The sequence below is a fragment of the Camellia sinensis genome, chromosome 12, assembly GCF_055761805.1.
Source record: "Camellia sinensis isolate YWXY chromosome 12, ASM5576180v1, whole genome shotgun sequence".
Classification (NCBI taxonomy): Eukaryota; Viridiplantae; Streptophyta; class Magnoliopsida; order Ericales; family Theaceae; genus Camellia; species Camellia sinensis.
In genome coordinates this window covers 50,230,368-50,253,149 of record NC_138972.1, presented here as the reverse complement: position 1 = coordinate 50,253,149, position 22,782 = coordinate 50,230,368, and the positions used below count along the sequence as shown (strand labels likewise).

General features: G+C 36.5%; 2 protein-coding genes across 13 annotated transcripts in view; one reads left to right on the top strand and one right to left on the bottom strand.

Annotated features, from left to right (window-relative positions):
• Positions 1 to 1,736, top strand: part of LOC114306065 (disease resistance protein UNI) — a 66,849-nt gene extending 65,113 nt beyond the window's left edge. The window contains exon 5 of the mRNA XM_082898502.1: positions 1,376 to 1,736. Within this exon, the coding sequence (XP_082754628.1) occupies positions 1,376 to 1,408 (33 nt within the window). The 3' untranslated portion in view covers positions 1,409 to 1,736. The remainder of the gene's footprint in view (positions 1 to 1,375) is intronic.
• Positions 182 to 22,025, bottom strand: LOC114306066 (uncharacterized). Of its 12 annotated transcripts, none has more exons than XM_082898506.1 (6): positions 21,635 to 22,025; positions 19,075 to 19,181; positions 10,753 to 10,942; positions 10,481 to 10,642; positions 10,230 to 10,403; positions 182 to 555 (listed from the first exon to the last, which is right to left on the bottom strand). In XM_082898506.1, the coding sequence occupies exons 1-6, from the start codon at positions 21,938 to 21,940 to the stop codon at positions 511 to 513; spliced, it is 984 nt and encodes a 327-aa protein (XP_082754632.1). In that variant the 5' UTR covers positions 21,941 to 22,025; the 3' UTR covers positions 182 to 510. The 12 variants fall into 12 exon arrangements, with proteins under 12 accessions (XP_082754632.1, XP_082754637.1, XP_082754641.1 ...); XM_082898511.1 differs by having other exon boundaries at positions 10,834 to 10,942; positions 21,635 to 22,023; XM_082898515.1 differs by having other exon boundaries at positions 182 to 565; positions 10,834 to 10,942; positions 19,075 to 19,169; positions 21,635 to 22,022.
• Between the last annotated feature and the right edge of the window lie 757 nt (positions 22,026 to 22,782).

Here is a 22,782-nt window from a genome sequence, read left to right as displayed (position 1 = left end):
AAATGTCCCACCAAGCGTGCCAATTTATGTCAACAAAAATTTAGTTAAGGCCAATCGACAGAAGCCAATCAATAGACAAAACTTATTTTTTACAAAACAAAACAGATCAAGCTTGTGGTTGAGTTATATGCCTTAAACAAATTAAGGACTTCTTTGGAGGCAATTAAGTAAAGAAGAAATATAGAGAAACAGAGGAACTGAATTTGAATTAATCAAAAGGAATTGTCACAAGTCACATGAACTTAAACAAGAACAAACACTCGAGAAATACACTGATTGACAAAGAAATAGTAACAAGCTATCATTGATCTACTTCTAAAATGATAAGTGACTACTCCCAGATAGAAACTACTCATAGAATTCACGTTGTGTGAGTTGTGTTGGATGTATTCTTTGTATCTCTCTTGACTTATTTATAGGTTTAGCCACATGAGAGAGAGAGATGTAATCTAAACCCATGATTTCCTCAGTAGGCTATGATTTTCTCAACATGTCATGATTTCCTCAACATCATCCATATCTTATGTTTGACCACCTACCTAATTCCTCCATATTCTGCACAAATCTATCAACCAAATTAATAATAACAATAACAATAAAACTAATAAAGATAATAAAATATGCCATAATTACTTTAAAATAATAATTTATGGTATGAATCGACAGGTCATAATAAGATTCAATTTGGTCACAATTGACAGGAAAATAAATTATGATATCAAGAAGTGTACATATCATTATTCTTATTTATATGCCATGTTCTTTTTAAATTTCATCCTAAATAATATATTAAAAGGGCTGGATGAGAAACCAAAATTACCACCAATGAAGATGCCAAATCAAGTATGAAGTTCATGTGCCACTTGAAAATTCTAATGGTAAAGCAGCTAATCTCCCATGTCCAAGAGGGGGGAACTTCTAAATACACCCCCTAATTCCTTTAGCCAAGCCGCTACTTGCGTGCATGTGATTGGGTGTATTTAGAAGCTCCCGTTTTAGAGCCAAACTTTTCATTCATCCTAATAAATGAGAAACATTCAAGAAACCTCAATAATTCTGCCCAAATCCACTTGTATCTTTTATGTTTTGATTCTTGATCTGTTCTATCAATTTTTTATGGTATATAGACAATCTTCTATTGGTGATCAAAAAAAATATATAGACAATCTTCTATCATGAAAGTATAGTAAGTTGTGGCTCTTATGCACCATGTTGCCCCAAATGGCAGTTGCCTCAAATGGTGCTTGTGAGTTCTGGTGGATTTATTTATTTATTTATTATTTTATGTTGTAGCAACAACAAGAACAATTGCAAAAGCAGCAACAAGAAGAAGAAGTGATTTTATTTGTTTATTTTTTGTATTCCTTTATTGTAGCAACAAGAAGAACAATTGCATAAGCAGCAATAGGAAGGAGGAAATGAAGAAACTTATGAGACCTCTGATGATAGTGATGGGGATGACTTGTTTTTTTTTTTCAATTCAACAAAAAGCCTAGGAGGAGGGGAGGCTACCCCCACTCCAGGGCCTTAGAAGGAGGGGAGGCTACCCCCACTCCAGGGCTAGGAAAAGCATTACGCAATATCGCCCACCAACAAAGAACTGCCGTCAGCGGGACTCAAACCTAAGTCAAATAGGCGAAGGGAACAAGCCTTACCAACAATGACTTTTGATGATAGTAATGATGGTAATGCTCAATATTGTGGTTATTAAGCTCTCTGTACATTCAAAAAAAAAATGTTCATTAAAATTTTTTTTTCTATATTATTTTTCAAGCAAGAGAACAATGTGTCTTGTGGCTTCTCTAAACCAGAATTCCCAGTGTATCATCATTCATTTTCATTTTGATGAACGTGCTACAATTTTTATTTTCTTTCATTACATTGGTTATACTGTCGAACTTTTAGATTAAAATTCTATTTATGAACACATAATTATTTAGGAGCTATTTAGGAATATGTTATTATAGTTTTCTTTTTAACTTTTTACAACAAAAAAAAAAAATACAAAAAATAGAGAGTAATATAAGAATTTATAGTGTCTTTTTAGCTATAAACCCACCTTCCCAAACAAGGCCTTATTACAAAGTATATGGAGCATATCTGTTTGGGAACACCCAAAAATGTCACATTTTTTCTAAATTTTGATTTTGTCCTTAGTTATCTTTTTCTATCCCCGACCACCCCCCTAACCCTATTGCCACCACTACCATACAACCACCATACCGCCATACCACGACCACTTTACTATCGTTATGACCACAATCACTACCACTACCCCTACAGCCACCAAACCGCCACCACCTTTGCCACCATTATTACTAGAACCACTACCCTATTACCATTGCTTCCACCACCACTACCACTACTACCACTACCTCCACCACCACAACCACTACCTTACCACCACTACCAACACCTTCACAAAAACCACACCACCACAACCATCGTGAGAACCACCACTCTATAATGTTGCCCACGCCCACCACCACCACCACCACCACCATCATTCTACTATCACTTTTATCACCACTGATGATGCTGTCACTGTCGCCACCACTACCATGGCTCACACCATCTCTTCTACAAGTATCAACACTATTGTGATCTATATAAATTTTTAAGTTATTTGTTACTACCTTATTAAAAATAAATAAATAATAAATAAAAACTTATTTCATTCGATTACTTTAATAGGCATAACCAAATATGAGAATGAGAATTATCATTTTATTCTTATGTCATTCCATGTTGACAACCAAACAATGAAATGAGAATGAACATTCCATTTCATTCTCACTCTCATTTCATTCCCACTTCATTCCATTCATTCGTACCAAACATGTAAGGGTGATGAAAATATGTATCTGTGAGATACTTATGTGAACATTTAATTATCTATCTAATGGAAGCCATCTTGTGAAAATATATATACATATCTATGTAGAATAGAAAACAAAACAGCTCTCACTAAAAATGTTCTTTTATTGCCATTTATTCTGAAGTTAAAGTAATTGTATATTCATCTCTGATATCTCTCATACAGATTACAGAAAAGCAGAATATATACAACTGGTTATGAAGAAATACAGGATAAGAAGCCTCTCTATATATACAATGAAAGAAAGCCCTCGTCAAGTTGTTGGAAGGGAATAGTCCTATTCAGACCCGAACTCCTATCCTTTGAGCAACCTACATCAAGAAATGCAATAAGTTCATTACTGTATCATGCCTTTAACATCGTAATTCATGAGCGTATCCATCCTTATTTGGCAACTTGGTTGAGTAAACTTGAAAACTATACATATTTAAACTTTCCCCGTCCTGATCTACTCCTCTATGCCTCAATTTTATTTCTTAAATATATATATAATATATATAATTTTATTTTTTTAATAATAAAATTAAGATATTAAAATATTATACTTAATATTCATTTTCACTCATTTATTTATCATATTACATCTTTTAACTCTCATTAATTATAAATTATTATATATAATATACTATATTACCTTTAATTTTTGTTAACTTCTTTATTTTTAAAGCAACAAAATTAACCCGCCCCTTCAGTACTCTTGCCCCGCCCCCAATATGATATGTGAGAATATATTGTGAGTCTTACAAATTAAACTTAGAGTCCTATTAGAGGCATGATTGTATTAGAGTCATGATAGCATTGTATTTGTATTTCCTTTTTGGTTTAGGAGTTAGGGCTATATATATTCTAAGGTCTGATTGTAATTAATACACATTGAATAAATGAGATACAGAAAACTATTCAGAAATCTTACATGGTATCAAAGCCTTGTTCGAATCCCTAAGTCCATGCCTGTTGTTCGAAGTTGTCGCCGATTGTTCGAAGTCGTCTCTGTTCTTTGGTCTTCTTCACAGTCGCCACTTAGGGTTCGTGGGTCTCTCTAGTTCGTGGGTCGCGTCTTCAGTCATCATCAGCAACTCGAGATCAGCTTCAGCCCGTGCTTCGTCGCGGCTCAGTTCTGGTCCTTCTGGTTCACGAACGCCATCACCGTGCTTCAGATTCAGGTCGCGATCATCTTCCGCCGTCGTCCACAGCCATCACGACTCCGTCCTGTCTTTTGAATCTTCTTTGGTTCGTGATCTGTCGTTGGAGTCGTGAAGTTGAGTCGCTGCCATTGCTAGACTCGCAAGGTTGGGTCATGGCGACATCAAGCTACCTTCTCTCTCTGTTTCGACTAGTGCTTGTCTCTCTGTTTCGACTAGTCCAGTTCTCTCTCTCTCACTGTTATTTGATCATCTGGTGGTATAAATATATACCTCTCATATAAACTCTGTTTTATTAAAATAAAAAAAAAATGGACTCTTCTTTGGCCACTCAGTTATCTGTTATTGCATTTTAACCCTACAAAATTTTGGGTACACTTGAACCCCTTGGTTTTCTAGTTATTATGATGTCTCTGGCTTCGGATGAATGTGCCTACTGCCATCAAAGAGGTCATTGGAAGTATCATTGTCCCAAGAAGGGATGTTTTTCTGCTTTGTCTGTGTTTGCCTCGTCTTCTCAACAATTGTCGATTAAGTTCTGCGCTCCTCCTTTGAATACCGTTCGGCCTCCCACCAATTCTACTGTATCTGCTCCGGCTCCTGATCTTGACTTAGCTTCCTTGACTGCTCAAATTAGTCAGTTTCAACACACGTTGTGAACCTCCCAGCCATCTATATCTGCCTCCATTGTTTCCCCTCTTCATTTAGGTTTTCTTGGGTCTTCTTCAGGTATTTCTTCGTCTGTCTAGCTTTTTGACTCTGGTGCCTCTCATCATATGACTCCCCATCTCTCCTTACTTCAAAATTGCACTCCTCCTTTTCCTATTACGGTCAATGCTACTAATGGGTCTGGTATGTCTGTTATATCTGTTGGGTTTATCCTACCGTCTGCTATGTCTGTTGTCTCTATTCCATCTGTTCTTTATGTTCCTCAATTATCTGTCAGTTTATTATCTATCAATCAACTTGATGCCTCTGGTTTTGATGTTATCTTTTCCTCTTCTACCTGTTCTGTGCAGGATCGGATATCTAAACAGCAGATTAGGACTGGTCGTAGAGTTGGGGACTTCTATGTGGTAGAGAGCTTGCATCTACCTTTGACAACCTCTCTGACTGCCTTTTCCTCTTTTCAGTTAGATTCTCTGTCCAGTCCTTTCTACTTGTGGTATTCTAGATTAGGACATTTGTCTACTGACCGCTTACGGTCTTTGGTTCAATCAAGTATCTTGGGAAAAGTTTCTCCTAGTGAACTTACTGAATGTCAGGGGTACAAACTCGCCAAGATGACAGCCTTACCTTTTCGTAAAAGCATTTCTATATCTGATATACCATTTTCTTTAGTTCATACTGATGTTTGGGACCCTTCTCCTGTTCTCACCAAAGGGGATTCTGCATACTATGTGTCATTTGTTGATGACTGCACCCGTTGCACTTGGGTTTATCTTATGACTCATAAGTCCGATTTTTATCAGATATACCGTACCTTTCAGTCTATGATTACTACACAGTTTGGGCCTACTATTAAAGTGTTACAGTCTGACTTGGGTGAAGAATATTTTAAAACTGAGTTTTGTGAGTATTTGGCCAATTTGGGTACCATTCACCAAACTTCTTGTACAGATACACCTGCCCAAAATGGTCGCGCTGAGCGTAAACACCGTCATCTCCTTGAGACAGCTAGGTCACTTCTTCTCTCTGCCTCAGTTCCGGCTCCATTCTGGGAGGAGGCAGTTCTTACTACTGCTTTTCTTCTCAATCGCATGCCTACTCTCATTCTTTATGGCCGGTCTTCTTATAAGGCTTTGTTCTCCCAACTTCCTAACTACTCCCTCCTTCGTGTGTTTGGGTCTGCCTGTTTTGTCCTTCTTCCCCACAAAGATAGGACCAAACTTAGTGCCCAGTCTGTCCTCTCTGTCTTTTTGGATTATAGTCCTACTCAGAAAGGCTATCGGTGTTACGACCCTGTTTCCCGTCGTCTTTATGTCTTCCGTCATGTTTCTTTTATCGAACGTCTACCTTACTTTCAGCTTCCTCCTGTCACTGCTCTAGTTTCCAAAGAGGATTTGGTTCACATTGACCCATTTCCTTCTGAAGTACCGTCTGACTCTGTTATCAGAATCTTATGATTCGCGATTCGATTCGCGATTCGATACGCAATTTTTGCAAAATCGATATGAATCTATGAGTGAATCTATTTTGGAAGTGAATCTCTAGTGAATCGCACGATTCACGATTCGATTCACTTTTTACGATTCATGCAAGTTTTGAAATTATTGTGTTCGACATATTTTCGACTCATTTTTTTTATCTTTTTAGTGAAAATGACATAATACAACTTCTAATAGCATTTAATACCAAAATAACCAACATATATATATGATTTGTAGTTATTTTAGTGATCATGGAGTTTTTTTATAGGATCCAATTAGATTCAATCAGACCTAACATATTTTTAACCTTTCTTCTCATCTTTTTCCCCTTCAAAAAATTGTAATATATCTTCTAAAGATGTTTAAGATTAAAGTTACACTATGAATTATCTATTACTATTTTATTAAATTGAATATTACATGTGTGAGGTCAGTTATACCTTTTAAAATGTTTTAAGCTTTAAAATAAAATATCCTAAATAATTCTTTCTTATTATTTGCTCGCTCTTACTTAAAAAAGTATATATGCTTATTGTCGAAATATCAATATCGTTGTTAACTATTGTTACTTTAGAAATTAATAGTTTGTCTATTTGGTTATTATCTTTATTAAGAATGGTTGATAAAAAATATCTAAAAAAAAAAAAAAAAGTAAGATGGTGATTTTACATAGGAACCTTTGTCAACTTCTTACCTATTAAATTACGTGATTATCATTCAAAATAACATTTTTGTTGATTTAAGTCTAAATATTTTATATTCATAAGATATATTTAACATCTAAATGTATAGATATATGTTTTGAAGTAATTTAAAAAAAGTGACTGAATTGTTACGATTCACGATTCGATTTGATTCGCGATTCGGTACGAGGCCATTTCGATTCACGATACGAATCCCGAATTGACAACTATGCCGTCTGATGAGTACATCTCCACAGTTTCTTATGAGCTTGTTTCATCTTCTCCTCCTGCTTCACCTCTGGCTACTTCTCCTCCTTCAGTTTGTTCTCCTCCTCCGTTGTTAGTTTATTCTCGTCGCAAGGCTCCTCCTCCACCAGTTGTCTCTACCCCAACTGCTGATCCTCCTGCTGCTGCCGACTCTAATCCTACTGCACACCGATATCCTGCTCGAGCACGTCATCCTCCAAACAGGTTAGGTTGGTCTAATACATGTTTTTCTACTTCCTATCGTACTTTTTTGTCCGCTAGTCACTCTTTTTCAGAACCTCAGTCTTACAAAGAGGCATGTCAGGACCCTCATTGGGTTCACGCTATGGAAGATGAATTGTCTGCTCTACAGAAAACTAGTACTTAGGAGTTGGTTCCTTTGCCTGCTGGTAAGAACTTGGTTGGTTGCAAATGGGTCTACAAAGTCAAGACTCATTCTGATGGGTCTCTTGAGCGCTACAAAGCTCATCTGGTTGCCAAAGGTTTCTCTCAAGAGTATGGTATTGATTATGAGGAAACATTTGGCCCTGTTGCCAAGATGACTATTGTCCGTACTTTGATCTCTGTCGCTGCTATTCGTTCTTGGCCTCTTTATCAGATGGATGTTAAGAATGCTTTTCTTAATGGCTATCTCACTGAGGAGGTTTACATCCGTCCTCCTCCTGGTCTTTCCCATTCCTCTGGCCAAGTTTGTCGTCTTCGGCGTGCTCTGTATGGTCTGAAGCAGTCTCCTCGTGCTTGGTATGATCGCTTTCAGACTGCTGTTACCGAGCTTGGGTTTCATTGTTCTGCTTCTGACTCTGCTTTATTTCTGAGACATACATCGGCTCGTTTTGTTGCTCTCTTACTCTATGTGGATGATATGATTATCACTGGCTCTGACTCTTCTACTATCTCTAAGGTCAAGCAGCATCTCTTCTGCACCATCGAAATGAAAGATCTGAGTCCATTACGATATTTTCTGGGTATTGAGGTTACTTCTACTCCAAAGGGCTATTTTCTGTCTTAGACTAAGTATGCTAATGAAGGCATTCACCGTGCTGGTCTTACCGATTCTAAGATTTCTGATACACCTATTGAGCTTAATGTGAAGCTTAATTCTATTGATGGTGTCCCTCTGGATGATCCTACTTTATATTGCGAGTTTGTGGGTTGTTTAGTTTATCTGACGTTCACTCGCCCTGATCTTGCTTATGCCGTTCATGTGGTTAGTCAGTTCGTTTCTGCTCCTTGCTCTACCCATTGGGCTGCTTTGGTTCGCATTCTTCGCTATCTCAGGGGTACCATATTTCAAGGCTTACTATTATCCTCTACTTCCTCTTTGGACCTGGTGGCCTATGCTGACTTTGATTGGGCTGGTGATGTTACTGATCGCAAGTCTACGTCTGGTTTCTGTATGTTTCTTGGTAATTCCTTGATCTCTTGGAAAAGTAAGAAACAATCAGTCGTTGCCCGCTCTACTGCCGAAGCTGAGTATCGTGCTATGGCTTATGCCACTGCTAAGATTGTTTGGCTTCGTTGTCTTTTGTCTGATTTGGGTGTCTCTCAGTCTTCTCCGACCTCTCTATTGTGACAACCGCAGTGCTGTTCAGATTGCCCACAATACTGTCTTCTATGAGCGGACAAAACACATTGAAATTGATTGTCACTTTGTTCGCCAACATCTGCAGTCTGCCTCTATCTCGCTTCCTTTCATCCCTTCAGCTTTGCAACTTGCGGATTTTTTCACCAAGACTCATACTACTGCTCGGTTTCAATTTCTTCTTAGCAAACTCTCCATGTTTTTTGGTAAAACACCTTGAGTTTGAGCAGGGGTGTGAGAATATATTGTGAAATATATTGTGAGTCTTACAAATTAAACTTAAGAGTCCTATTAGAGGCATGATTGTATTAGAGTCATGACAGTATTGTATTTGTATTTCCTTTTTAGTTTAGGAGTTAGGGCTATATATATTCTAAGGTCTGATTATAATTAATACACATTGAATATATGAGATACAAAAAGCTATTCAGAAATCTTACAATGGAGTGGTGGTGGAGGATGACAAATCCGCTCCAAACCCACCCTGCTATTGGCTACCATCACCAATGACCTCCTCCGTTAACTACCTTCGGCAAACACCTCCCTCAACTGTTTTTATCCAAAATAAATATGAACATGTTTAATGTTTTTTGTAAATAAAAAATAGTAAACTGTAAACGTTGCCGAACGGTACCTAAATGTTTAGTAGCAGCCTTTTGAATCTCAGTACACACAATGTACACCTTGTACATATTGTATCCTCACAACTATTTTCCAAATTTTGTTTTGTTTATAATCACTTAAATTCACACTCCCCTTTTTTTTTTCTTTCACTCATTAGAACCTACACTAGCCTATTCTAAGGAGAAAGGGAAAAAAGATCAGCCCCAACACCACATGAAGCGCGAACCCACAATCTCCACTACAAGGATTGTAGACCATACCACTGTGGCACAAAGCCATGGGTTAAATCCACACTAGATTCTCATAAATTTGCCTATCTTTTTTTCATTTTATTTATTTTTTTATTAAGAGTAACCCCTTGACCCCACTTTTGGTGAGACCAAGGTAAAAAAGCGCAATAACCATGCAATAAATTTGCCTATCTATGTTGAACATGTATTGGACATGTAACTGACACCAACACAACACTACATTCAAAAAGATATCCTCTTTTATTTTAGTATATCATTGTGCTCCATAGTAGAATATGAAATACAATTGCACCTTATCAAAGTTCTTGTTTCAGTATTATTCAGCACTATCTAGCCCAGTATAACCTACAAAAATACACGTATAACATAGCCCCACAAATTTTTACCATTTTTCCCAATCCAAAATAAAATAAAATAATCATGTAGCTTTAGAGTTTTGAGTGATCTCGCCGCAGGGGCTTGTGGGTCTTTTAGCTATTTAACATACATAAATGCAACAAAAGCATATTGAATTCTGAAGCTGTAACAAGTCAAAAGAAGACAGTTGCTAAATGCAGAGAGAGAGAGAGAGAGAGAGAGAGATGCATAGCAAAAAGGCATGTGGCTCATGTAGTTTGCTAGCAAGCAATAGAAGTGAAGTTGTTAATGATACCTCTTTGAAGGAATGTACATCACTTCCCCATAGCCAAGCATCACAACCTGCATCTCTAGCACCCCATATATTGTTTCTACAAACATCCCCCACATGAACAACATCCTCAGGCTTTACTCCCAACAACTCACAAGCTTTTATAAATATGGTCGGATTTGGCTTCTCTGCTTCAACCTGTTCGTGGAGAAAGAGAGAAATTGAACAATGCCATAGGAAGAATGAAAGGAAAAAATAAATAGATTGATACTTACTTCAGCTGATACTGCCACAGTATCAAACCAGTAATCACAATTTAGAGCCCGCAAAACAGGCCTCAATCGAGTGTCAAAGTTTGACACAACAGCCAATTTTACACCTGCATTCCTTAGGGTCTTAAATACTTTTTCCGCATCAGGATCACAGAGGTGCCATGCCTTTGGATAGAAACAAATGAAAATTAACTTAAAATTAAGATGGTAAAAGTAGTTATAAGTGTCAATTAATATATCAGGCAAGGTTTGGTTGGCATTTTGGAAGTATTTACCTCACTTTTTATTCCAAGGGGAAAAAAAATGCATTCAATAATCCCAAAAGCATTGTAACCAATCAATGCCTCGAAGCTAACCTTTTTAGTGGTATAATAATTGTACAACTCCTCAAAGTACTGAGAATCCGAACAGCCAGTTGAAGAACTGACTATATATTGCCAGAATGGTCTCCCATCGTTAACATATCTGCAATTTAGTAAACACACATGTATAAATTGTTATCGCCTGTTAGAAGAAAATAATATTTTGCAAAATATAAATGGAGAAAACTTTTACCTTTGTAGAAAAAGGGGATGAAACTTTTTTATTGTAAACTAATTAAGGGGAACAATGTCTAAAATGTCCCGAGAGTTGAACAAACAAAATGCCTAGAAGAATTTCAATTAGAAAGTCTAGAAATAGCATCTTATATATCTTCAAGAAGTCCGTGCAAGATGCAATCCTGATCAACGATAATAAAGTAACTAATATTAAAAACCGATTACCGTAAAAGTTTAAGCCATATAGAATGACGTGATTCATATATTTATTTCACCATGTGCCCCTCAAACTTTACCATACTCCTCATGAGTGAGGCATGCACATTATGTTACCTGGACTCTTAAAACTAAATCAAACACTCATATTACACACCTAACACTTTGACAAGGGTGTGCGCTATGTGTCTCATACTTTCTATCAAGACACTTATATATTTAATAATATTTGTATTTAACACTATCATTATGTATATTTTTGTTGTATAATAGCTATAAAAGGCATAAAATACCTTTTTGACAATGTACATTAATGTTACATATAACAAAATAATTTTATCTCACATAAACAATTAAAATATATAAATATGACCCTTTTTATGCCGAGTCCGTGTGCATTTAAATTTGAGATTTGGATCCCTAGAAACGCATCCACACACCGGACACCTATACCCAAGTCCATGTAACATAGATTCACAAAAGAGATGTACCTAACTAGGGTCCAGGAAGGATTTCAAATTGATAAAGATCCTACTGGCTTTATCACCATGCAATCAGACAACTAGTACTCTAAAAGCCAAAGCTAATAGAGAGTGATTAACTTATCGATTCATCTTGCCACTCATTTACATTTGAGAGAAGTTTATGAAATACAAGTTCAATTTTGTGTAGCAACTCTATGAAAGCTCAATATAGATAAATTAACTATAATCACACGAGTAACACAAAGTCTCTCTCTAATGGGTATCATCTCTCTCTAATGGATAGCTTGAGATCTACGCACCAACGATGGCCTCTTCCGGCGAGATCACTCTGATCTCTGCCGGAACAATCTCTAATGATCCCGACCCTCCGATCATCAATGAAGATCACCCTATGGTTGAGATTTCACCGAATCCTCCCCCTCTCCTTGCTGGTTGCCAACCAGTGACCATTGTAGAGGAACCTAAGCCTAATACCCTGTCCACTTCTCTGCAAACGCAATTGAAGATTCGTCCCCAACCCATCCAATTGCAAAAGGGGATCAACGTATTAGGGCCCAAGAAACTGAAATCCAGCAAAAATCCTTCAAGCAAGTGCTGCTAGACCCAAAATTCAACGAAAAACTTTTCGATAGTGATGCGGACAATCTCTCTACCGACGGTGAGCTCATGAGTGATGGAGAAATGGAAGACTTACCTGAGGCGGACTCAAATCTCAGCACCTCTATACCCAGAGTCCTTCTCCCTCAAAGCCTTTTAAAGAAAATCTGAAGGCCATGGAAGGATTGCTTAATTGTTAAATTAATGGGCATGAACATAGGTTAGAAAGCTCTTCTGAATAGGGTCAAGAGGCTGTGGGAAATCCAAGGTGATTTCGAAGCTGTTGATCTGGGATTAGGATTTTTCCTATTCAAGTTTGAGGTAAAGTTAGATTTCACAAAAGTATTCACAGGAGGCCCATGGGTTATTTTAGATCACTATTTGACTGTGAGAAAATGGAAGGCAGATTTCAAGCCATCTGTAGCTGAAGACATCTCCACAGTTGTGTGGGTGAGGTTCCCACAATTGCCTATTGAATACTACAATGAAAAGGTCATCTTCCACATAGCCAAGCTAATTGGCAAACCAATCAAAGTTGATCTCAACACTGCTACAACAACCAGAGGGCGCTATGCTAGAGTTTATGCAGAAATCAACCTGGGAAACCCGCTAACTTCGTAATTCGCTATAGGTAAATATGTCTATAATATAGAATATGAACACTTACACCTTTTTTGCTTTTCTTGTGGCAGGGTGGGTCACCGGCAAGAGCACTGTGGAAGGACTCCGACTACGAACCCAGACAAGTCCACAGAAGCTTTAGACAGCACCAACGCACACCGGCGCGTGGAAAACTCACCTTCTGCTGAAACTATGGAGTCCGGATCAGACGAAACCAAGTATGGGCCATGGATGCTAGTAGCTCGAAAGCCCAAAAGACCAAACCAAGGGAAAAAACCTATAACCAACCAACCCAATTTGGAGAAGAATAGATTTGGTCCGCTACAAAATGCTAAAGAAGGCCCATTCAAATACAAACATTCTGAACCTAAACACAAAGCTAAAATGGCCCAAACTCAACCCTCTACTTCTAAACCCAACACTGTTTTTACAGCCACAGAAAATCAGCCAGTTTCCTCTTGTATGGATAGAGATATGTTATTGACGACGGATGTAGACACAATCCCTGAAGTGCAAATCACCACAGTCAATGCCTTATCTCCTTCTGAGAAACCTGCAATGAAGAGTAATAAAGTTGATACTGCAATGAAGAGAAATAAAGCTGCTGCTTCTGTCCACCCTACGTCTACTTCTACAACCTCAACAGAGATGGAAAATTTTCATAACTCTTTTACCTCTCCAAACCATAACCAACCAGAAAATGATCTAAACTCCAATCTCACCCAACATCATCACTCTCATTTATCTCCAGTTCAATCTATCCTTCAAGAAAGACCCCCAGATACCTCAATTCGTCATGGATCCAACGGAACCGACCCACCATCGCATGAAATACAACAATGTGAGTTTGTTCATCGAGCCAGAGACCGAAGCAACTCACCTAGTCGTCGTAGAATGGTGGGTAGAACAAGCAAGGATGAGTATCGAACCAAGATGGAAATGCCTCTCAGGCCACATTCAACACTTGGTGAAACTAGCATCAATGAAGTCCACTCTAGACGATTACAAGAGAGTTAATCACATCACGGGTCAACCAGACTTCAACACTCCCCCAGAACTTCCCAATAAGGGATCAATGAATTTGCTTATCTGGAACTGCCGGGGGGCCGGCAATAACACCTTCAAGAGAAACATCCAGGATCTCATCCGAAACCACAAACCTGATATGATAATTCTCATGGAAACCAAAGTCACACTTAGTTCTATGGGCACGTTTTTCAACAACTTGGGCTTCACTGCCTCATCTAGTGTTGATCCAAATGGTAGAGCTGGAGGAATTTGGCTCTTATGGGAGCCCTCACAGGTCAGTGTTAATGTATTCGAAGCCAACAACCAAGTAATTCATGCCACAATCAACAGAGTGGATTACGAGGAATGGGTTCTTTCAGTCGTGTATGCTAGTCCTAATCCCAGAAATAGAGATGCTCTATAGGATGGCATTGAAGCTATCTCTGAAGACATTCAAAGCCCTTGGCTAGTGGCAGGTGACTTTAATGATTTTGCTAATCAAGAGGAAAGAAGAAGTTTCACCCTCAATACTAATACGAGTAGGAATTCGAAATTTCTTGAAAGACTCAACAACTGCAACCTCATGGACATGGGCTGTTCTGGTCCAAAACTCACTTGGACCAATAATCGTCAAGGATTAGCCAATACCAAAGAAAGACTTGATTGTGCTCTTTGCAACACTCAATGGATGAACGCATTCCCTGAAAGTTGTGTCCGGAATCTTCCCCGAACATACTTAGACCATGCTCTGTTGGTGGTCTACATTGAAGGTATGAACTCTACCCCTACTCCAGTAAATAGACTTTTTAGATTTGAAGCTGATTGGATTACCCATCCTAATTTTAAAGAAGTTATTCAAAATGCTTGGAATGAATGTAACTCTTCCTTGATTGATAAAACCAACTTCATGATGTCTAAAGCTAAAATCTGGAACAAAGACATTTTTCGCAACATTTTTCATAAAAAAAAGAGACTGTTATCTCGCATTGAAGGCATTCAAAAAGCCCCAGACTATGTTTACTCACAACATGTTTCTCCTTGAAAAATACCTCATAAAAGAATTCAATCTTGTTCTTCGCCAAGAGGAAATCCTTGGCATCAAAAATCTAGAGTTAAGTGGCTCACCCAATGGGAAAGAAATGCCAAGTATTTTCACATGGCTACCATCACTAGAAGAAGAAAACTTAGAATCTGCATGCTTTGTGATGATAATGGTATCTGGATTAACAACCCCAATGACTTGAAATCCCTTGTTATTAATTATTTTCGCAATCTCTTTGGTCATGAAGATGTCCTAACTCTTGAGCATTATAATAACATTGCCAAAGTTAAAATCAGCGAAGAAGAGAATCATCATCTTAAGCAACCTGCTAGTGATAAAGAGATTTGGGACACTGTTAAGAACATTTGGGACACTGTTAAGAACATTGGGGCCTTTAAAGCCCCTAGCCCTGATGGTGTTCAAGGCATCATAAATTTTGGGACATTGTTGGTCCATCTGTTTGTATGTTTGTTAAAAATTGCTTTGCCAATAAAGAAATTCCTACTGAAGCTAATGAAACCTTGATCACTTTGATTCCCAAAATTGATAACCCTGAGAATATCAAGCAATTTAGGCATGTCAGCCTTTGCAATGTGAGCTACAAAATAATCACTAAATTATTGTTAACAAAATTAGACCTCTCCTTGATTAGATTATCAGCCCCAATCAAAGTAGCTTTATTTCTGGTAGATCAACCACTGATAACATCATCATTACCCAAGAAATTCTGCACACTTTGAGACATAAAAAAGGCAAACTTGGCGGTATGATTCTTAAAATTGACCTTGAAAAAGCTTTGGATAGGATCTCTTGGGACTTTATTTTTAATACCCATGTTGAATTTAATTTTAATAAAGACTTGATTGATCTTATTATGAGCTGTATCTCTTCTGTGAACACTACTATTTTATGGAATGGTGAATCCTTGCCAGCTTTTCACACTGGTAGAGGCATCAGACAGGGCGATCCCCTTTCTCCCTATATTTTTGTCCTTTGCATGGAAAGGCTCTCTAACATGATCAATCTTAAGGTTGATTCTGGTGATTGGAGAGGGGTTAAAGCCTCTAATGACTGCCCTCCTCTAATTCACCTTTTCTTTGCTGATGAGCTCATTCTTTTTGCCCAAGCGAATATGGTTAATTGTGATGTGGTGATGGAAGTTTTGAATGATTTTTGTGATATTTCTGGCCAAAAAATCAATTTTCATAAGTACAAGCTTTTTATCTCTGCTAATGTCTCTAGGAATAAAGCTCGAAATCTTAGCCACCATTGTGATATTCCTCTCACTCAAGATCTTGGTAAATACCTTGGCACTTCTCTTCTTCACAACCGTGTCAATAGAGCTCAATTCCAATTCATCATTGAAAAAATGCACAAAAAGCTCTCTTGTTGGAAAACTAATACACTCTCCTTGGCTGGTAGAGCAACCCTCATCCAATCTGTCACCTCAGCCACGCCCTCCTATGCTATGCAAACCAGTGAGCTCCCCAAAAACCTTTGCAATAACATTGACAAATTAAACAGAAATTTTCTTTGGGGCGACTCTACTTTCAAGAAAAAAATTCACCTCATTAATTGGGACCAAGTTTGCTTACCTAAAAATAAAGGGGGCTTGGCATTAGAAAAGCTAGCCACCATAATCATGCCCTCATTGCCAAACTAGGTTGGAAGATCCTTAATGATGATCATAGCCTGTGGACTGTTATCTTGAGAAAGAAGTACCTCCACAAACACTCCCTTTTTGACTAGCCTTTGGGTAAGAGAGGCTCTCCCTTGTGGAAAAGCATTGTCAAAACTAGAGATACTCTTAGACTAGGTACCAAATGGACTATTGGGGATGGTAATAAAGCTTCTCTTTGGAATGACTAGTGGTGCGGAACCCAACCTTTAGCTAATACTTCTCCTGGCCCTTACACTAACACTCATAACACTGTCAACACTATCATTAATGAGGAGGGGGACTAGAATTTGAACCCGATTGCTAGTCACCTTTCACCTACTGACATTGCTAGCATCCATAAAGTCAAACTTCCCCAATTTGTGACTTTTCCTGATAAACCCCACTGGACAGGTTCTCTCCAAGGTAGATTCTCTTCCAAATCTGCTTATGACCTCATCATTAATGTTGAAGACCATAACTTTTGTTGGAATTGGATTTGGAAAATAAAAATTCCTCAAAAACTCAAAGGCTTCTTATGGCTTGTTATGCATGGCCGACTCCTCACAAACCAACTCAAAGTCAGCAGAGGTTTTGACAGCAATGATCTTTGTCCTAGATGCCATTCTAATGGGGAAAGCATGAGCCACCTCCTTAGAGATTGCTATTACTCAAGGGAATTGTGGAAAAATTTGAAAAATGATCAATGGATTAGGGATGGCATTGATAAGCCTCCAGATGTTTGGCTTTCTTTTAATCTTTGTGATTGAACTAAACTTGCAAGTATCAACTGGAACATATGGTTCACTATCATCCTTTGGTTCATCTGGAAAGGTAGGAATAAAACTGTTTTTGATAATTGTGATGTTCACATTAGTAACAGCTTACACCTAGTGTTCCAGTATACTCAAGAGATCCATGAGGCTTTCCAATGCTCCCTAAGCTCTGATCATCAAAGAATTAAACTAATCAATTGGTTGCCTCCTCCTACAAGTAATATCAAGCTAAATGCTGATGGATGTGTCAAGGAAAGTTTGGGAAAAGCTGGTTTTGGAGGACTCTTTAGAGATGCAAAAAGTTCTTGGATTCTGGAATACTCTGGAAAGTTGGATGTAGCAACAGGCCTCGAAGCAGAAATATGGGCTATTTATCGCGGAACAGCCATCATTCATGAAAAAGGTTGGAGAAATGTGATAATTGAAACAGACTGTCAAGATGCTGTCAACCTCATCAATGAAAGAGCTAATCCAAATTGCCCTTATCGTGCTCTTGTGGAAGACATTAAATTCCTTACTTCTCGTATGGACTGCATTATCAAACACATTTTTCGAGAAGCCAATTAGTGCACAGATGCCCTTGCTCATATGGGAGAAAACCAAGTGGAAGATTTGAAGATCTATGAAGACCCTCCTATTTTGTTACGGCCCATTCTAGTGGCTGATATGGTTGGAAATGTGTATGAGAGGGATTAACCCTCTCTTTTCTTTTCTTTTTTCTGTTGTTTAACTTTCCTTATTACCTAAAAAAAAAAAAACTATAATCATCAAAAAACTATTAAAATAACAACAAAGCAACTTTTTGAATAGGTAAATGACTCTTTTATTGAGGGTGACAAATTGAGTCCGGCTAGCAAACGAAAAGATAAGAAAGGCCTCAAGTGTCAAATTTTCTTTCTCTGAAAGAAAACCCACAACACTAGATTAGGGGATTGTTTGGGATGATATAAATAAGTACACTTTTTGACTTTTTATGAAATATGGGTTGTGTTTGGGTTGGGTTTGAAGTGATGTGTTAGAGATGTGATGTGACTTAAATAAGATGATGTGACTTACATAGGATAGTGATTTTTTGACTTTTTGGATTTTTTAAGAGTTGCCAAACTTAGCCTAAATTAATTTTGAGACCCATATATAAAAAATTGTGACCCATGTCTTACCATAAGAAAACTCTGGCTCCTCCGAAATATCAGAACTGAATGATTCTATACATGTTCAACCAACATGGATATCCCAAAAAGCTTTAATTACTCTAGTACCGTATTAGTGAATAAAAGGACAGGTTTGGTATAAAATCAGCTAATTAATAACGTTCAAGTTACATAGTTCTCTGTTTTAATGGTTAGAATAGGAAACCTATAGTTGGTGAAAAGGAAAGCATACCCTTATATAAAGCAAAAAAAGGTCATAATCATAACACATAATTAGATGCAATTGAAACACAGAACCCACCTCTCTAATTATGATAACTTAAACAAAAGAAAGTTATAATTCTTGCTTTTCATATCGTACAAAAATGAATCAAATATGGGTCATCAAAAATCACATTTAATCCTCTATGTAACTCCCAAAATATTTTCAAATCCAACCATGCAAACTAAATTAATTCAGAAACCAGCAATGATATGTTCAAACTTGTCAAGGACAATAAATCACCTGAGTCGAGATCTGCCCCAAGGCTGCTCATAAGCCCTCCTGTATCTGTTTAATATCTTAGTTTCTGAGTACTGAATGCCATATTTCTCACCAATCTGTCTATAAATCTGCAACATAAACACATTAAGAAAGAGAAAGCAATGAGATATATTTAATGCATATATATATGTATACAGAGAAAGTTACATTGACAAATATATGAATTCCGAATGTAGAGAGGTTAATTTCAACTTTATCCTCTAAACTATTGTCATATTTTTCTAGAGCACATTACGACGGTAGTCCCTAGGATGTTCAAATTAACCAGTGAACCAAAGAACCGAACCAAACCGACCTCTTTGGGTTGGGTTGGGTTGGGTTGGGTTGGGTTGGTTTTTCAGTGCATTAGTTTGGTTCTGGGTCTTCAAATTATCAAACCGATAGGATTGTGTTGGTTCTTGGTTTAGGCCTTGCCTAAACCGAACCAATCCGAAAACTGAACCTATTTATATATATATATATATATTTGTCGAATTTTTTTTCTATTAATTGGTCTATTACAATGGACTTGATTGTACCTAATAATTTTCCGCATACAAGAATTTTTAGGTGAACAAAGGAAGAACTAGAAGTTTGAGTCAATTTCGTAATCTATTTAATTTGTATTGGTTGTATTAATGGATTTTATTGATATTGGTTATGTTTAAGTTTGAGTTGGATTTAATTTGTATTGATTTGCATTAAATAATGTTTTTCATTTGTATTATGTTAAAATATTAAAGACTTGTTTATTTTAATTATTTATTATTGATTGATTCACTTATTTTTAATACAGTGGAACCGTGGTTTTAACCCAAACCAACCCAAACTATATTGGGTTGGGTTGGGTTGGGGTGGGTGGGGTTGGTTCTAATGCATGATTGGTTTTGTTTTAGGTCCAAAATTTTGGAACTAATTGGTTTTAAATTTAGTGCCAAACTGAACCAAACCGACCCATGAACACCTCCCTATATTTTGGCCCTATCATTTTGGTCCCTGTTTTAGTTGGCATTATTTTGACCTTGAAATTTATGATTTTGTCTCAATTCAGTATAATTGATTACAACTATTCATATTTTTATATGAAAAATATGTACATAAGTGGCATGTATCATAATTTTAAGCGTAAAATTATAAATTTATTCAACTCGGTGGTCCTCAAAGTTGTCAATTTGAATCAATTTAATCATAACTCTAACGTCTGTCTACATTAATAATGAGAAATAAAAGTAAAATACAGTTTTAATCTCTAAAGTATGTGTTGTGTTCCCTATCATTTTAGTCCTTTCAATTTCAATTTTGTCATTTTGGTCATCGAAATTGTCAATTTGAGTCAATTTGGTCATATCATTTAACGTCCGTCTACATTGATAACGAGAAAAGTATTGTATCCTTGTTTTTAGAGTAAATTACACCGATGGCCCCTCTTTTTTTTTATTTTTTTATTATCAGTGTCACTCCCTTTAATCCTTAAAATTACACTGGCATTCCTTGCTAGCTACCTCTGTCAAATGAAATGGTTAAATGACTATAACACCTTTCTAGATTAATCAAATTTCATCTATTAGCCACTACTCTCAACTTTACTTAGGGTTGGTTTGGGAATTGATTATTTTAGTTTTTTAGCTAAAATGTGAGGTAAAAAAATTGAAATGTTTGGAATAAGTTTTTATTTATTTACCCAAAAAAAAATTGTAAAAAACGTAGAGAGAATGAAAATGAATTTTTGACTTTTTTCATATGACTTTTTGAATTTTTGACTTTTTTAGAAACTTTTTAACTATATTAGCCCTATCCCAAATGATCTCTTAATCTATTTCTTATGATGGTCATGATTTGGAGTTTGAGTTACTAACAAAAAGAAGAGAGAAATGTGAAAGATGTTGTGTATGGCAAGGTAAATAGACATGTGGCATAATATGATGGGAGCCAGGACCAAACAGACTGAACTTGACAATTTTAATGATCAAAATAATAAAATTGAAACTTAACTAAAATTGTTTTTGTTTATATTGTTCACGTTATCAATGTAAACAGATGTTAAAATTAAACTAAATTGACTCAAATTGATATTTAGAGAATAAAAATAATAAAATTAAATTTTAAGAGATTGAACTGACAAACATCACATAATTTGGGACTAAAACTGTCTTTTCAACATTACACCCTACAATTGAACACTGATCTTCTTCTCTATATTTCATTTCAAAATAGTGAATTTAAAATTTGTTTTTAGTTTAGTTGTTTAAATTTTGAAATGACCATTTCTCACCGCAAATGAAATTAGATTTTAACCGTAATTAATTTGGACAATTTTTTTTTATAATTAGCTGAAATTATAAACTTTAAGAGCTAAATAAATCAAATTAATAATTTACGAATGAAATTAAACAAAACAAAACAAATTTTGTGATAGTTTAGGAGATAAAAATAAATAAAAAAATTAACCCAACATAGAGAAATATAAAGAGAAATGAAATGGGTACATAATTCTAGAGCGCGCGCGGGGGGGGGGGGGGGGGGGGGGGGGGGGGATGCATGCCTGGGCCATGGGCTGAGAGGGAAGAGCAAGAGTGCCAACAGCATCAACCAAGAGAGCCTCGTGAGTGATGCCACCGTACAGAGCCTTCCTATACTCCTCGTAATCTGTCAAACTCACCATGTCCGACTCCAGAGGAGCCACCGAGGACGATAATGACCGATCCGAACCTCCAAATGGAGCGACCTGAAACTTTCTCGCAGCGCCATTGGAGTACGAAGCAGAAGCCAAACTGGGCGTTTTGTGGGTTGCTGTTAAGATGCTCAGAAGATTACTGATCTTGGACTTTGTTGTCGGTATTAGAGCCATCTCTGTGCTTCATTTGATGTTTTTGTATATCCAAGATTTCAATACCAACGCCTCGTTTGGAACAGATTATTTTAATAATTTTTTAATTTTTTATAAAAAAATATATAAAAAAATAAAGAAATAATGTGATTAATTTTAATTAATTTTTTAATTTTTTTTTTTGACTAAAATAACCAATCCCAAACGAGGCCTAATACCAACCTCTTCTCCCCCTCTCTCTCTCTATATATTCTGGTATTTTTGGATAGGGAAGGGAGAGTCGCTGCGAAATGATGAGAAGACCCGAAAAAGTGGCGAGGGGCGATTTGAATTATTTACTAGCCTACCCCTACCCTTGTGCGCCTTCTGTTATTATCTTCTCAACGCGTTTCGAGAAAAGAAAATAATATATAGCCACTGAGAAGATGGAATGGAATGGAATGGAATGGGTTGGGTTGGAGTTGTATTAGTTACAAAAATAAATAAATAAAAAATAAAATAGGTTTTTTAATAAAAAAATATCATATTTAATTTATAATTATTATTATATTTCTCTCATAAAAAATTAAAAAAATATAAAAAAAACTCTTTTCAAACAAGGTATTTTAACATTAAGTTAAAATAATCAAAAAATCAAATAACTAACTTATTTTCCAAACAAACCCATAAGTGGATATTTTAGACTTGCTTTATAAATTTAGTGATATGTCAAGAATTGATATATCAATTAATTATTTTTTAATATATCATTAGATCTAGAATTGAGAATTACAACCAAAAAAAAAAAAAAAATTGAATTTGAGTTATAATAAAATTAATCTTGAATTTTTATTTTTGTCAATTTGAACTCAAATTTTTTAATT

Coding starts and splice junctions, on each gene's coding strand:
- LOC114306066 (XM_082898504.1), bottom strand. CDS start 21,940: ATGGCTCTAATACCGACAACAAAGTCCAAGATCAGTAATCTTCTGAGC. Junction 10,943..19,074: donor TGGGGCAGATCTCGACTCAG/GTGATTTATTGT, acceptor ACTAAATTGCAG/ATATGTTAACGATGGGAGAC. Junction 10,643..10,752: donor CCCTTGGAATAAAAAGTGAG/GTAAATACTTCC, acceptor TTCTATCCAAAG/GCATGGCACCTCTGTGATCC.